This window comes from Haplochromis burtoni, unplaced genomic scaffold (assembly GCF_018398535.1).
Source record: "Haplochromis burtoni strain Fernald_Lab_line unplaced genomic scaffold, NCSU_Asbu1 Contig_119, whole genome shotgun sequence".
NCBI classification, from domain to species: Eukaryota; Metazoa; Chordata; class Actinopteri; order Cichliformes; family Cichlidae; genus Haplochromis; species Haplochromis burtoni.
The window spans coordinates 854,679-872,391 of NW_024582480.1; the positions used below are offsets into that span (position 1 = coordinate 854,679).

Here is a 17,713-nt window from a genome sequence, read left to right on the forward strand (position 1 = left end):
TCACTCACAGTCAAGACCTTCCACGCTAATAATGTTGGAACGTGTGAGTGAGTGAGTATTTGTCTGTGCTGCTGTGAGTGTGTCATGCATGCCTGAAACGGACCGACATATGGGATCGATATTGCAAGCCTTATTTACATATTAGTACTGCGCTTCTTTTTTTTTTTTAATTGTACCTCTACATATGGTACTTTTCCTATACAAACTTGAATCCCAAGTTGAGAACAAGGCAGCAAAAGGCTGTGAAAGTTGTGTAATAATGCTACAAAACGGAAAAGTTATTTGCAACTAGTTGGCAACAGGATAAAGAAGAGCTGCTAGAGGGATTGAGTCTTAAAAAAAAGATGTAAAGAATAATGTTTTCTCTTGCAAAGAATTAGGATTTTGGACACAAAGCAATCATAAAACGATTATCTGTGAGCTATTACCAGGCCCATCCTGAGTCCCTGATGTTAAAAGTCCACCAGCAAAATGTTCACAGCAAATTCCAAACATGTCAAAGTTGTAACAATATAAAAACATCAATCCTCACATTTTAAAAAGACAGAAATGGAAGTAATTGTTTGATAAGCAATCTTCTTTTCAATTGAAGTTTTCCACGAAGTCTTTCAGCTGCAGGTTTTCCTAAATAATCAAATTCCAGGACAAGCATACAGCTGATCTAGGAGCTCCGTGAGGCTGTACATGGGCGCAGCCGCGCTTTCAGCTAAATGTCAGCTACTAAAAAGTTACATGTTCACCAGTAACCTTGGACCTCTCTCTCTTTTTCCTGTTCCTTTCAGATTGACGGGGCCCTCTGGTTATCTGACTGACGGTCCAGGAAACTACAAATACAAGACCAAGTGCACCTGGCTCATTGAGGGACAGTAAGTACAGACAACGCCATGGGAAAGCAAGTTCTTCTTCAGAGGCGCCGAATTAATTAGCCCAGAACACATTTGTTCCACGTCCTAAATAGCACTAGCAATAGGAGTACTTTTTCAATTGAAGTTTAACAGCTTTGAATATATTATATCATCCTGGATTTAAAAAAACAAACAAAAAACCATTGGGAAAACTGGCACAATCCTGTTGATCATTAGCTTTTGCCATTAGGGGAAACAGTGGGAACAGTGGGAAGGAACCCTAAAAACGTTGAGACTGATGGGATTAGGATTGTGAAAACTGAGGCCGCAACTCAATATTGCAGGCGGGATTTATAATGATTAGTTTGTGCACAGTATACATTGCAGACTCCTGCTGTGCTCCAGCCCCTGGTAATGTGGATAAAAATGAATGGCAAAGCAAGTGTAAGAAATCCAATAGCCTCCTTTCTCTATCGTTTCAGTCAGCACATCCACGCCACCGAGTATCGATTTAAAGCGACGATTCTTGATTTTTTATTTTTTTATTTATTTTTTGGCTTCGAGCTTATCCAAACTTTAAACCCGCCGCTTGCATTTACATTCCAGGCAGATAGCCAGCACGCTCATTCGGGGGAAGGCGGGGCTAACTAAGAATGAACACGTAAGGCTCAGGAGATCGCGCTTCTGCTCGCCGTGCACATCTTACATGGTTTTGAACTTCTGACCTTCGTTTTCCCGGATGGCTTCTCTAATCACCGTGTCACCCTGCCGTCCAGTGTTTCATTACATACTGATGGCTCATTTTATATGCCATCTTGAGACTTCAGCCCATCTTCAACAAGAGGTTAATGTAGTGACATATGCGCTATATGCGTCACACTGACAAGAATACTGTTGAAGAGGTTTTATGGGCTTCAGATATGCTCTCACTTTGAACCTTCAAAAGCTCCCTCTGCAGCTAAGTGTAGCGAATCCATTTCTAGTGGCTTGAAGTGACTTTATCTCCTGAAAGGCAATGAAATAACTACTAAAATGTGGCTTTGCTCGATGCCTTGCTCAAAGGGGTCCCAGTGCTTCCTACAAAAATAAGGGCTTACATTAGATTAACAATTTACCAGTCACAAGTCCTCTGTACTCGAACCCCAGGGGCTGCTGCCATTCCCCAGTTTGTCTGCTAGGTCATTAAGGAGGAGCCATCGCTTCACTCTAATAAATATAATTATAAAGAGAAAAATGTGACTATTCATAACACATCCTGTATGTCTCAGTTTCTCATCGTAGATGCACTGAATGGGTCTTTGTCTTCTTCCCTCCTCTTTTGAATGATTTCATTTAGCCATGTTTCCCCAAATTTAGAGCAAAGTTTGTTTTTTGTTTTTTAAAGGATCTCATGAATGTCTTCAATCAAACTCAGATTAAGCCAGCTTGTTTTTTCCTGTTTTGCTGAACACTGCCCGTGCATAAAAACACCCGGCCACAGATACTTGGTTTATTCACTGTCTCTGTAGCACACATTGTGCAACAGCGAAACTTGTCTGCCATATAATTCGCTTGATGTAATCGTGTTTTGCTGGTAGACTAAATAACTGGGATGCACACCGCAGTACGGTTTTTACACTTGATACGGAAAACATAGCTGATTTGTGCAGAACACTGCAATGTGATTCGAATATAAAGGTGTAGTTGGTGGTTGGCCACACACAAACGCTAGTAAAAATGTTGCTGTAGGTGGTGACTGTTTCTACCATATCACCCAGTTAATTATCCACCTTTTATTGTCCTGAAAGTATCATTCCACAAGTTCAGCTGTTGAAGAGTGCAAAGCTAAATGTGACCCAGTCAACAAGGAAATATTTTTTATTGCACATAATAAAAGTATGTAAAAATCTAAACAAAGCAAAAACCTTAGAGTAGGTCCTATCTAATAAAAAATTACACGTTTCCTGGAGAAACTGTTTGTTTCCAAACACAATTAAGTGCAATGGAGTGGAAATGTTGGGGCACCTCTGGTCATTCATGTTCTCTTAGTGTGAAAACCACAGACAGGAGATGATTTCCAGAGGGCTTAAAATTGAAGACTGTGCATTTCGTTAATTGTAAGCGAGATTGATTCTTTATTTCTGTCTTTTACAGTTTTGAATAACAGTGTGCAAAGTTCCCAAAGCGCTACTTCTTCAGGACTTACAGCCATTTTTCTAAGTATCTTAGCTTGCAGAGATTTTCTGTAGCCAGAAGAGTCACATGATTCCTGTTTAGTTAATTTTTGTCTGGTGGCCTTGAATGCACTTCTCTTTTGTTGTCTGGCAACTTTTTTGTTTTTTTATGACATGTAATTCAGGACACTGTGAGAGGCGTGCCAAAACCTTCAGCTTGTGCTTGTTAAGTAGTCCATTCCAGGTTTTTGATGCATTTAAGATTATAATGCTGCTGTTACCCTGTTTTGTTTTGTTTTTATCTTTAGCGATTTTACATTTGGTATGTTGATGCTGTGATTTTTAGAGGCTAGCCTCAACACAAACCCATAGTTATCTTGCAATGGGATCACAGCACTGAGAATAGTAATGCTGCATGCTTCTTTAAACATAATGCAGGTACAAAGCTCTTTAACTGGACACGCCACAGGCCTCGTTACCACCAGCGTTTGTGTGCGTGCCATTCTGTCTGTCTGTAAACACGATAGCTTAGCGTTTTGGGTGAATTCTGTGAAAACTTTGTAAGCATGCAGAGCTCATGTTACCAGTCTATTCAAATATGGCTCACATCCACCAAGGGCAAATTATTGATTTATTGGTCAAAAATTAACATGAACTATGATTCTTACACGCGAGTCTGTGTGTGTGATTGAGCGTGTATTTATATCTTTGTGGGGACCAAAAGTTGGAAGTTCACTATACTTGTGGGGACCAACACCCCTTATGGGGACAAAAGTCCAGGTCCCCACTAGTTTGAAGGCATTTTTGAGACTCAAAATGTGGTTTTAGTGTCAGGGTTACAATTGGGTTATTGTTAGGTTTAGGGTTAGGGTAATATAGAATGCATTGTATAAAGATTTGACCTCTTCTCAACTTCTCCTTCAAGGTCAAAGTGAAAATAATGGAATGTAGAACTCTTTAAAACCACGTTTTGTATTGACACCATATAGGCATACAGGGCCGATATATGGGAATTAAATATCCTGTTACTTTGGACTTCTGACCTCTTCTACAAGTTCAAATAAAGGTCAAACGTCTTATCTTCAAAACTGCTTTAATGCTGCTGCCTTTTGTTTAGATTGGCAACATTTAGGAAGTGATACTGATATATGGGGATTATAAATATAATATTATAGTTTGGATCCAAATATCACCTCAAGATGGATTCAATCTTTAAAGAAAGTATTTTTAAGACAAAGAGAATGAGCTGCCTCGTTAGTTAGAACTATACTGTGGTATAATATTATATAATGGGCTGAAATAATTCATGCCCAGTTATTTGCAGATTAATACCTCTTATCCATTACCTCCTTCACCTACAGTAAACATCTGTCATGCTGTACTTATCTGATTTTTACTGCACTGCAAACTTAAAGTACATTTTAAAAGAACAAAGAAAACCAGATGAATATGTAAAAGGTAAAAAAAAATTCTGCCCAGAGAGTGAGCTTCCTTGGCGAAGGTTTGCGCTCTGACAAGTTTGGATCTGCTAACCTAAAAATCTTGCGAGCAGTTCCCGACCTCTGCTCAAAGAAATGGATATCTGAAAAAGACCGGCTATCTGTTCAGGCTTGTATGTCTGGTCTGTCTTCGACTGCTCAGCATAAGGTTTGACATGTATGTAGCTGTGAGGTCTGAGAACTTGTCTGTGTTTTACAGGCCCAACACCATTCTGCGATTACGGTTCAACCACTTTGCTACTGAATGCAGCTGGGACCACCTCTACGTGTACGACGGCGACTCCATCTATGCGCCCCTTCTGGCGGCTTTCAGGTAAAGCTTCAAATATGTGACAGGCTTGGAACACGCTTGAGTATAAATGGTAATAAAAACACCTTAAACTCTTCTTTTGGGTTATTATTGTAGCGGTCTGATTGTTCCTGAGCGATATGGGAACGAGACCGTCCCGGAGGTGGTGTCTCAATCTGGCTACGCCCTGTTGCACTTCTTCAGCGATGCTGCCTACAACCTGACCGGCTTCAACATTTCCTACCGGTGAGAGAATCTCTGAAAAAACAAAGTACCACATCCTACATTTTCTTATTTATTTTCAAACAAACAAGGATTCGGCTTTCGCTTCAGGGAAGTTGAGGTTTCTCCGCTGACTGGCCAGACCACAAAACAAATACAGAAACTAGATGTGTTGTTGGCTTCGTCTGTCATTTTTTTTTCTTCTTCTTCATATTTGATATTTTAGCTGGAGTGGCAGCTCCCGCATATCGACTTGTTCATAATCCTCTGAGCTGACTGTGCAGTCCTGTCATGCCTCAGGGTTTGCAACTCTCGGGGTCCGCAAATGTGTTCGTGTTGTCAGTCACTCGATAGAAAGTATCTACTAAATGACAAATGCCTGGATACTGAGCCCTGACAGGAGAGCCTCTGTGCAAATCATTTCTGTTTCACTGGCTGAGATTAATTTAGGTGAAGGGCCCACTTCACACCCTTCCTTGGGACACGATGACGCATACAAACCTCTCACTCGCTACATGATTCAGCCGGTGTGCTGGCACGATTGGTGGAGAGCATTTTAGCGGAGGATCATGTCAGGTTACTGCCGTCCATTTGCTGCAGTGTGTTGTTGCAGCATCAGTACTCCTGTTATTGTTCAGACACACTGTGGCACTTTTGCTGTCTTTTTGTTTGTGTAACGAATATGTGGTTCCTCCCTGCTTTTCAGGGACTGGACGGATAGAGTGGCCATACTAACACGCGTGTTATTAGCCGCTGAACATCTCATCATGTAATGCAACCATTGATTTTATTTAAGCTTAAGATTTATTATTGGCATTTTAACTTTTTATTAGACTGTTAGACTAGTACAAAGGGTTTACAGGAGGGTGGGAGGGGAGAAATAACACAGAGGAACTGCTGTAGGCCTTCAGTGTATGGGTTTCCTGCTCAACCAGGTGAGCTATGGTGGTGCCCATTTGATTTATTTTATCTTAAACTGTCTCCATATATGTGGCATTGCAGTCGTTTGTCAATTTATAATGAATTTGTTACAAAAAATAAATAAAAGTAACGGAGATAAGTAATTATAAAGCTTGAATGCCCATTTTTAATCCGCCTAGTTTCCTCTGCTTGTCTAAGCAGAGTCAGATGCGGGATCTCTTGCATGTTTACTTCTTCTTCAGCTGTCTCATAGCTGTCGGTGAGGGTTGGAGCTTGGATTGGCTTGTAAACTGAACTGTTTTCCTCTCAGCTCACCTCTGTGTTCAGCATATCTGCTGGGGACATCAATGCTGATGCAGCACCCTGGTTGACTTTTATATATTTTATCTTATGCTCTGACTCTGTGTTTGGTTTCCTAGAGTTGCACTAATTTAAGCTGAAAGTACTGCAAATATTATTATACATAAGTAAAAGGAGTGAACTTTTAAGGCCGCTCTTTGCCTCTGTCAGTACTTTGGGCCTATGCCAGCAGTTCATTTCACTCCTCTTTAACATGCTTTTAATGGCTCCATTTGGTGTAGTGTAATGATGCTGCTCTTTGCTCTGCAGTCTGGTATCGACGCTGTGTGCAGGTCCAGAGTTGAGTTTCTGTATTACTTATGGTAACTATGCTACATTGCATGATTAAATATTATAACCTGAAATACCTGAGGCAGAGCAGAGGCCAAATGTAATGGGGACACACCTAAAAAGGTTTGATCAACACATCAGCAAACAGCTGATAATGCAGAAAACAAACAGCTGTGACAAAATTATAAAATTAGATTGTGGATCCACGTTCATGACTAACCTTACTCTTTACCCCTTGTTTGACACGAGCCATTACAGATATTCATATTGTGGATGCCTCTGTCTACAAAGCAAAAATCTTCTTATATATGCCTTCTTTTTATTCCAGACAGAAGGTTTAGCATAAGTAACACATCCATATGTGGGTTCATCATTACTAAACTTCAAATTTATAAGGGGGGGGGGAATGCTTTAAACATTGTAAACAATTGTAAATGGCACAGTAGACCCCTGCTACAGTCGCCATAGCAATGGGACTGATGTTGTGCTGAGGACAGCTGGATGAAAGCAAAGTGCCCCCCTTTCCAACCCCCCCCACCTGCAGTCCTTGGTGTCTGGGAGAGGTGGAGGAGCCGAAACATCAAACCATCTGGCACCGCAGGAACATGAAAGAATCACGAGCACCTTTTGTGTCATCGCTCTCAACAAGTGTGTTTGCAGGAGGAAAGAAACGAATGCCTCTGTGTCCACCTTTGATTGGTAATACTTGTTTGTTTACGCTTAGGACCAAGTCTTCCTGTTTTTATTTATATATATATATTTTTTTCTCCAGTTAGTAGAGCAGTGTTTTAAGTAGTGTCTCATTTTGTGATATGGTGTTTGTGCAGGAGCTTGGTGCTTATTTCACTGATCTGCAGCTGTGTTGTACAGATGCATTTAATCTGTTTAAGCCTCTGCTGGCCACACAACACAATGTGGTATCCCTAGGCTTCGGTGTACACCTGTAATGCTTCAAATGAAGACAGATGTTTATCTTATTAACAAATAATGAATGAAAATATAGTTTTAATACACTGGCATGCAGCATGCATACTAATATCCAGTTATAACTGTATACCTCTGCACCACAGGACAGGCATTTGCATCTATTCCTCAGCAGCCAGCTGCCACAGTATGAGATACTTGCTTGCTTTTAGTGGATGGAGTGAGTGCTGATTCCTAACTAATTCATATTTTGATGTGACTGAAGAGTTGCCTCAAACTGTCATTGAGCTGTTATAATATAAGGAGCCTGTTTGACATTGAGAGCACCGGTGTTACAGTTCTACTGCAGACTGAGTGTGTTTGCCATCTGCTCTGCAGTGCCTGGGGAAACTTCCTTTACCTCAGCTTCTAGCTCAGTGCTGTTTGAGTGTAGATATCCCTCTGAGATGACTGGCAAGTGTTGAGACAGGTGCTTGACCACCTGATGAGGGAAGGACGATGCCAATAACAATACATTCTGCTTTCTTGAGGGGGGGGTGTTGCATATTTTAGCTTTAAGCCTGGAGACAGAGGCCACAGAATCAGAAGTAATGCAGTTGCTGAAAGGGTTTCCTGATGTTTTATTCAGGGTTTTTAGATCGAAATTCCAGTTTTTCTCTCTGACTGTTTCCTTCTCTTTCTACCTTCCAAGAGTGAACACCTGTCCTAACAACTGCTCTGGCCACGGAGAGTGTCATGTGGGGAACTCCACTTCTTCTGTGTACTGCGAGTGTGAAAATTACTGGAAGGGGGAAGCCTGTGACATCCCGTACTGCCTGGCTGACTGCGGGGAACCTGAAAGAGGCAGTTGCAAGGACAAGACCTGCGTCTGTACGGCTGGGTGGCAAGGTAGGGCTGGCAGCTTGGCGGGAACACTTTAGCAGATGTGCGACTTCATCTTCACATATGCTTTGCTGGTGTTACTATCCACAGCAAGTTGGCCTCAGCTTTCTCATACAACCCAAATCCTCCCAAGGGACTAAAATAAGCCTTTGACTGGCAATCAACAATGAACAGTGAGAATAAACTTAACAGTATGTCCGTCAGGTGTGATCAGGTAACCCAGACTGTCACACTCATTTAATAAAAGCGGGAATAACTGTGTTTAGATCTTGATGAACAAATCACAGCAGGATTATTGTTGTTGAGTTCTCTCTTTGGTCACCCAACCCCCCCATTAACTGAAGAAGGCTGGTTTTTGTACAGTCTCGGTATAAATCAACATTTTAAGGAGATATCTAGCCTAAATCGGGGGTGTCAAACATGAGGCCCAGGGGCCAGAATTGACCCAAAGACTCCGGTTCACTGGACAGCTTTGGATATTGAGAAGGACGGATAAAGACTTCCCCCATGGCTGTTCATACTACACCAAAGTAATTAAACTTCTTGGTTAAATACTTAGTAGTATAGTTAGTTAAATACTGAGCTAAACTTCAGACTGTGAGAAAGGAGAGTTTCACTGGTCTGCCTGACAGTTGTTTAGCCTGTTATAGGTAATGAAAAGACCGTCTTTGGCCTATATGCTGAGACTTTTAAGGTACCAGTTAATTCTGATTTATGTATTTTTCTAACCTTTTTTTTTTTTTAACAATATCAGGACTTTGTGTTGATTTCTAAAAGCAAACTCAGTGTGAATTAGAGGAAACCTCAGTGCAGTCGAGCACTGAGCAGCTCCAGCAGAGCAGTTGGAGGTTTAGCAAAGAGAGTGTTTTCTTTCATCCGTCCAGATTTTGCCTGTTTATCTGGTGATTCAAACCGGGTCCTCTTTAAGCTTTAAGCCTCCCGCGCTGTTATTGAGGTTTCTGCAGCCCCCACGGCATCCATCTGCCGTCACCCGATGGACTTGAAATGAACTTTTAGCACGATCAGCTTCCTCATAGTTCTGGTCGAGTCATGACTATTCACTTATTTTATTTGGTCATGACCCGACGCCGCTGTATGCTTTTTGTGCCGGACCATATGGCCCCTCTAACCGCTCTGTTAGTTCTTAAACAGCTCCACTGCGCTGCCTTGCACAAGCAGAGACAACGGCTTAATTTAACCGCAGTTATATCAGCAGCGCAGTGTGCTCACAATCTAATTACCAAAGCTGAGGGAGTTGAGAAACAGACTGGCGTTTTTCTTTAGCCTTTATTACCCTGTCATGGTGTTTTAGCAGAGGAATAGCACTCTTGGTGTACTTTATGCTGCCAGCTTCCAAATTAACTCATTTTCTACACCAGGCAGTGCAAAAAGCAGAGACAGATGCTTGTTTAGTCAAGCTTTAATCTCTCTTTCACAGACTCATAGACTTAAAAAGTAACATGTTTTTAAAGGTGGTAACACCGTGTTTGTTTTTATTTATGGAAATGCCACTGTGGTGTGAAAGTAATGTTGTTATTTAAGCACTGCAGGAAGAGGTTTGAGAATATTAGCTTCTGGGGATTCATTTAGCTGCTGAACAAAAAGCAGAACAAGTAAAGTGACCTTGATTGTCGGAGTGAAGCGGAGAACTTCCTTTCCTGGCACACGATCGCATGTGTACTGTTTTTAGTCCAGCGGTGAACATCCGGTTTGTGCTGTGCGGTAGAGCGATGTGCGCTAAATGGTTGGTAAATGTTTTATTCATCTCATCGGGTAGGATGGACGGACTGTAGATGAAAAGGGTCATCAAAGAGCCCTCTGACCCGGCCGCTGCCTGCAGGATTGACAGGAAAAGGCCAATCTTTGTATTCCTGTCCTGGTCTCTGTTTGCCAGAAAAGTTTTCCCTTCATTCAGGAGCGATTCCGGTTTATGGTGGCTATATTGTTCTCGTCCATAAATAGAGGAAGGCAGCTCTGACCACAGCCATCTGTCTTTTTAAAGATTTATTTTAGTGAAAACAATGAAGCTTTAATAGTTATGGTTTCCTTAAAGAATAGTCTCCACCATTAGCTAAAGCGTCTGCATCACGTCAGTGTTTTTCTGAACTCCAAAAACTTTATGATCTAGTTTATGGCAGCACGCCTGCTTTAGCCTCTTTCTTGAAAGCTCTGTGACAATCAGGTAGATTGAAGCAGAGGTTTTGGCAAAAAATTAGCACGTAAGAAGAACTCTTTTAAAGCACAGTCACATTGTTACTGTCAAATAAATAACTAGATGTGAGTAACTGTGGGAAAAATATATTCTTCTGCATGTCCCCAATTTCTTTTCTTTGGCTCTAAATGAATAAAATCCTTGGAAGTTTTATCCTCTTAATGTGAAGACTTTTTCACAAACAAGCAAACAAATTTGTTTTCTGCTTCTTGCTTCATGCTGATTTTATTCTAGTACAGTCATATTTTTTATGTCCCTGTAAAAGTAGAAATTAAAGGAATGACCTGAGTTAACCAAGCCTCCTACATCGGCGAGTTTCCTGTGGAGCCTTAACTCTGTGGTTTTTCCCTCCCCTCTCAGGTCCTGACTGCTCCGTCTCGGTTCCTGCCAATTCCTCTTTTTGGAGCCGAGAGGAGTACACCGAGGCCGGGCTGGCCAGGGCTTCCCACAAGGCTGTAGTTGAGCTGGGCGTCATGTGGGTCATCGGAGGCTACGTCTTTAACGCCTCCGACTATCACATGGTCAAAGCGTAAGTTGACTCCCCCAGCGAACATCTTCGCTTTGATTTGTAGGCATTGGCTGCAGCTCTCGTCCAAAAGAGCTGCGAGACACTGGTTCTCCTTGTTGCTATGCGACTGCAGGGTTTGTTCTTTTCAAACACAGTGTCTTTTTTGGAGAATATTTGAGTATTTAAAACTTGCGCCCAGTGTACTGAGGGCTAAAGCTGTACTTGGCTGTCAGGAAGAAGCCGCAGGACTTCCCGCCTCCTGAAAATCGACATGAAGAAGAACACAGCTCCGTACAGACAGTGTGTCTTGGACACAGACGGCATGTAATTAAAACCATAAAATTACAGCACTGGCTCAAAGTTATCACCCTGAACTCCACCCAGGACAATCACACACATGCCCTCGGCTCAAGTTTTGGTTTATTAGATTGCCTGTAAGCCAAGGTGTGGTTTTTTTTCTTCTTTTTTTCCCCCTAAACTTAGGTCATGTGAAACTATAAATGATCATTTTGTCCGCCTTGCACAACCTATTTAATTGAATTAGAACACATATATAATCCCCCTAAGTGTAACCAGTTACCTTGTACCCAGTGTAACAATGCTTTCTTACTGTTATACCTGAACATATGATCCACTTTGATTGCTGGCCTACTGTCAGGCCTTGGCGATCCAGATATTTGTTATACACGGGTATCTTTCAAAGGTGCCGCAATCTTATTTTAATTATTTATTTATTATGACCCTTTAGTTTCCAAAGCAGAGGTCCTAAAACACTGAACTACCAGGTTGCCTAAACAAGCACACATTCCTCAAATACTGTCGAATTTTGGAGATTTATTAAATCAAAGCACATTAACGTGTGAAGACTTGAAGCCTTATGTTTGCTTGCTCATCTAATAACCTTTACTTTACAGTAAAAGTCCCTTAAAGTGATGTTGTAATTTGGCTCTATGACATAAAATGATTTGAATTCAACATTTGGTTTCTTCAAAACTCAAAATGTCACGAACCGTGACAAGATTCCAAACAAATATCGTGGGATTGAATGAAGCGATCAGTTTATATTCCGAAGGCCGTCTTGCTGCGATGCCCTTACTTGCTGCAAAAACATTGTTTGGCCAGTACTACAACAACATAAGTCAGGAACAGAAGGAGAGATTGATGTAAAACTGGAACTTAAAAGGCTGGCAGAGGCAAAAGCAGCGAGGCAGTAACTCTAATCTGTTTGCTGCAGGGCCGGCATTTACGATCACACTTTAAATCAGCTAAATGCATAATCTCATGCAGCGAGTCAAGTGATTAATAGAATCTTTGCTGCGCTCGCCCATGTTTGTTTGGTTACTTTGTGAAAGACTTTGAACACTTTCATATACAATTTTAAAGCGAGCTGGGAAATCCTTCTGTAAATCTGAGCAAAACTGCTTCTTCGTTCCTGCAGGTATAACGTCAGCAGCAAGACATGGATGAGCCTCGACCCCTCCGTCAACACTGTCACACCACGATACGGCCACTCGCTAGCCCTGCACGAGGTATGTGAAGCTAAAGTCGTTGAAAGCACAAAGTGAGTGTATGCTCTTAACTACATCTTCGTACTGCGGTGCATTTTACAAATCTTACAACCTCCCTATTCTTTCTTTATGCCTTTTAGATAACCTTTTGTTATCTGCAGCTTAGATATAAATAAATCTCAGGGTGTTTTTATGCAGAAGTGAGGCAGTTTACTCTCTGCAAAAAGACTTTTAGGGACTCCTGGTGGAATAATAACAAGAGGAGGAGGTCCATTGATGATTAACAGACAGAATTTAACTAATTTTAATTTACACGGCATGTACCATGACGTCATACTCTCAGGACATTACTCATAACGGATTTATAGAAAACTGCACATGATGCCTCAAAAGGTCTGTTTCGTTAAAGTTATATGATGCATTAAAAAAATAATGTTTTGGCCTTTTATGTGATAATAAAACAGTGAATACAGATTGGTAGGTGGGGAGAGAGAGAGAAGTGGAAGACACACAGCAAAGGGCCATAAGCCGGACTTGAACATGGCCACGTGTCATATGGTTGAGCTAAACTGGCTCCTGCATTAAAATAAAATTCCCAACTTGGCTGCACCTACGTAAATGTTCATCATGTCTACTTTTAGTCTGGAGCCAACACTGTCAAATGGCCTGCTCTTAATTTGAAGAGCCATTATTCTGTGTGACCTCCAGGCCATCTTCAGCTTATTCATAGGAGAATGCGAAACAGCAGTAGGCGTATTGTGTTATTTTTGTTATATCAAACAAGACATGAAAATAGTCATCAATTTGCTGGATTATAATAATTCTTCTTATATGTAACATGCAAGCGATACAGACTCTGTAGTGTTGTTGCCGTGAGTTATTCCAATGAATTATAAGAAAGTTTAACTTAATTTGTTAGCAAAATTCTGCAAAAAGTCTTTGGAGTGTGCATATAATCCTGCTTCACTCTTTGTTCCCTCCAGGGTAAGATCTACATGTATGGCGGAAAGATCGATGCTACCGGAAATGTCTCCAGCCAGCTGTGGGTTTTCCACATCCAGAATCAGACCTGGGTCCTTTTAAGCCCCAGGGCCAAGGAGCAGTATGCCGTGGTGGGACACTCTGCCCACATTGTGCCTCCTGTCCACGAGGGGGACGGTCCCGTCATGCTAGTTCTGTTCGGGCACTGTCCTCTGTACGGTTACATCAGCCAGGTGCAAGAGTACAACATTGGTAGGTTTTAGGCACTTGTGAGAATGTGGTCAAACTAAACTAAAAATATACATGTTTATGAAAAGAAAGGGAAGATGCTTAAGAGGTCTCGTCGTCATCTGAGACGCAATCTGCCTGAGAAAACGGGGTGAATTTAATTGCTGCTGTGGCTGATGGACAAGAGCACATTTTTAAATTTGGATGTTATCTTTACCTGAGCTATCAGCAATAAGAAGTGATGGCAGTCTAATACATCTTTCACACACTGCAAAGCCCAGCAGTAATGATCTCTAGCAAAAAATCTTGTAGTTGCGTATTTCATTACATTGTGAAAACTTGAATTTAGATTTTAATTGTCCAGTAAAATACTATTATGTGACCCTCCAGCCAAGAACACATGGAGCATCGTGTCTACAGATGGTGCCTTGGTCCAGGGGGGCTATGGCCACAGCAGTGTGTTTGACCCCAGCACCAGAGCCATCTACATCCACGGAGGCTACAAAGCCTTCAGCGCCAACAAGTATGGCCTAGCAGGAGACCTTTACAAGTTTGATGTGGGCAAGAGGAAATGGTGAGAGATTTTCTGTTTTGTTATGAAATATGCTTGCTTAAATGCTACAGTAGCAGGGTTTTCACACATGTACTGCAGCTCTGATCATACCCAGCACAGTTACGTGCGAGAGTGCAAGCAGTTGGATCGGAAATATGCAGTCAAACTACAACCTCCTGAGTACGAAGTCGGCATGATGTGAATGTGTGGGTGTGTGAAAATCCCAGGTAGCAGTCTGGAGCATTTACAGCTAGCAAATGTGCATGACGTGTCCTGCCTGTGTGCACGCTGTACCGCAAAAGTTTTTTAAGTAGCGTGAACACGTCTGAAGCTGGCCAACAACTGCGGAAAATATGTCGACCTGATAAGCCCCCAAATTATTTTTAATTATCACTTTCCAAACCTTTTACTGTAAGGATATGCAGGTACTTAAATGCCATTTACATTACAGTAATAACTTAAATGCACTGCCTTCTTTTACTGACTTCCCTTTTTCTTCAGCTGATACCTTTGTAAAAACTATTTTGGTAATCAGCACTTTGACCTTGCAGAGATTTCGCCTTATTGTGATAGAATTAGTCACAGAAGTGCCGCGCAGCCTTCACATGTCTAAACCTCTGCTAATGGCAGGAGGTTGCACTCTGCGGATGAAGCATCTTTGAACAAGCCAAGGTTCAACATTCAGTACTTAAGGCAAAGTTTGCATGTGTAAGGAAAACAAACTTAACTCTCTTGAGTTACAAAAAGCGTTCACGTGACGACATTTTAAAATGAAACTCGCTGGTGCTGTGAAAATAAGGGCCGTGTGGCGTTCAAGTGCTTAACAACAATCCAAACTGTGGCTGTGCAGGACCATTCTGAGAGACAGCGGCTTCTTCCGGTACCTCCACACAGCAGTGATGGTTAGTGGGATGATGCTGGTGTTTGGTGGAAATACCCACAACGACACCTCCATGAGCCACGGCGCCAAGTGCTTCTCATCGGACTTCTTGGCCTACAATTTAGGTCAGTAACACACACAGACACACACACAGATTTTTTCCTTTCACTAAGGCTCTTTGCTTACACCCATCTACATGCATTCATACCTGGGAGCTGCTTAGTACAGAGGCAGGCTTCTTGTTGTCACTAGGAAGCTCCACTGGAGCAACAGAAGGTCAGATTTTTGCAACTTGCAGACTCAATAAAAACACATCTTCTATTCATAACTGGAATAAAATAATAAATAAATACTCATAACGAGATGTTGTTAAGCTTTCCAGCACTGTGGTGTTTTTGTCATATTCACACTAGTATTATTATGCTGGATCTTGGTATAAAAAGAGAGAAATTAAAGCTAACAGAGAGTGAAGCTGCTTTTTGACTTCTCACTTTATTTATGTGCATAACAATCCTGTTCTTTATAATTCTTAATGCTTTGGAAAAGCTGAATCCTGTGGGGTTTTGATTTCAAAATATTTATTGTTCCTCCAGATAGCTTTTGATTTTCACCGTTTCAGAAGAAACACTTTGCTTTAAATTACCAGTCGAATGAGTTGGCGCTTGGAATTACTCCTCCGCTAAGGCGAGAGCTCTGGCAGAAGTACGCGATACGCACTCTTTGTTTGTCAGCGAGATCAAAAACTGCAAAACTGCAAACGATATTTCATTAAAACTACCTGCAAAGGGGGAGCATAGGAAGAAGGGGGAAAAAAAGAAACGATCCATAAAGTTTTGATGTGGCTCTGGATCATCTTTAAAAGGTGAAAATTGGGAGTTTGCCTTGGCTAGGGATGCAAACTTTGTCCGTTTGCCCAGACAGTTAGTTTGTTTCTTGAAGTTCGGGCTTTTGAAATAATATCGCCTAAGTATTTGGAAGCTTCTAGCTCTTTCCTTTTGCTCATTTCAACATGACGGTATTAGGAAGTCCGTGGTGTTAGCCCCGCCCCTGGAAGGGTGAGCACGAGCAGGTTTTGTTTTGTGTTTTCTTAAACACCTGACATATGTAGTTAATTGTCGTCTGGGATTTTTCTCAGACGCAGTCATACTGGTTTACCAGTGATTGTACTGGAAGGCACACAAAGGTGTTTACTGCAGTTCGTGTTGCAAAAAAAGAGCCACTCCTTTTGAGTGGCTTTAAGGGCTTTCCTGGACAAAACGGGAAGTCGCCCCCAGTAAGATCCAATCCTCTAACCCAGCGGTCCGCAGCCCCGGACCCGGGGGCTGGGGACGGAGTCGTTTGGTACTTCGCTGCGAGAGTTGAGGCTTGGGTGTGAAATTTATGGTTCTCAGGGTTTTCATCACTAACTCTGTTTCCCTGGGTCTTTTCCTGTGTTGTAGTTGTGTGTATTATTTTGAAAGAAATATTTACGTGATATAGCGACCAGAGAGAGGAGGACGTTACTCTCAATGTTGTTGGTGCATTTCAGGAGGACGCTGCTAATAAAGTTACACAATTATACAGTGAATTTGCATTTAATATTGTATTTACAAAATACCACAGTTTTTGTCTTGGTCGTATCATTTTATTTTGTTGTATTTATCCGCGACACCTTAAAGGCCGGTCAGTGAAAAAAAAAAGTGACATTAAACCGGTCCGTGATGCAAAGGCTGGGGCCTGCTGCTCCAACCTACCTGCTGTGAGGGAGTTATGATATTAAATCAATTTTTAATTAGTGTGTCTGATGTGCACTTCTCATACAAATTAGTGACATAAAGGAAAACCTGGGCTTCAGGGTTGAAAACTAGCAAGTTCAATTTCATGGACCTTCCCCTCCAAGCTGCTCTGTGAGGATTTCAGGGTGTCTGTAAAGCAGGGTGGGCATTCCTACTCATAGCTTTGGGGACATAAACTATATTTATTCGTGTTTATTCATGCAGTCTCTTTTCTGAATGCTATGTTGCAATTCTTCGGGATACCTTAGGTTTGTAAATTATTACTTGACAGCAGAGCCCCTGTGCAGACTGCTGGCAGAGTAGAAAATCAGATTTCTTTCCTTTTACAAGTAAAATACTGAGATCCGAGTTGATTTTTGAGAACTAATTATAATCCTGTTTGAAGTTCTCCTCTTTGTCCTAATGTAAGCTAACACAGCTTTGTCACAAACCATCCCGGCTTCCTCATTTTGTTAACTGCCTATAAACGCTGTCGTAAATTGAGTCTGCCTCCTTCCGCAGTGCCGTCGCAAGCTGCTCATTAATGAGAGACTTCACTCTCTCCGGATGGGAGAATTCCCCGGAGGCAGAAAATTGCCCCAGGACATGTGAGGGTTTGCTGTGTCATTTCCATCATGATTGACAAGCAGTGAAACTATCTCTCAGGGACACACACACACACACACACACACACACACACACACACACACACACACACACACAC

At 41.7% G+C, this 17,713-nt stretch overlaps 1 protein-coding gene across 3 annotated transcripts in view; it reads left to right on the forward strand.

Annotated features, from left to right (window-relative positions):
• Positions 1–17,713, forward strand: part of atrn (attractin) — a 130,504-nt gene that overhangs the window by 11,550 nt on the left and 101,241 nt on the right. For all 3 annotated transcript variants that reach the window (XM_005929634.3, XM_005929637.3, XM_005929638.3), the window contains exons 2-10: positions 783–866; positions 4,697–4,810; positions 4,904–5,032; positions 8,175–8,371; positions 10,938–11,106; positions 12,524–12,614; positions 13,577–13,826; positions 14,193–14,376; positions 15,206–15,360. In XM_005929634.3, coding sequence (XP_005929696.1) covers positions 783–866; positions 4,697–4,810; positions 4,904–5,032; positions 8,175–8,371; positions 10,938–11,106; positions 12,524–12,614; positions 13,577–13,826; positions 14,193–14,376; positions 15,206–15,360 — 1,373 coding nt within the window. The remainder of the gene's footprint in view (positions 1–782; positions 867–4,696; positions 4,811–4,903; positions 5,033–8,174; positions 8,372–10,937; positions 11,107–12,523; positions 12,615–13,576; positions 13,827–14,192; positions 14,377–15,205; positions 15,361–17,713) is intronic.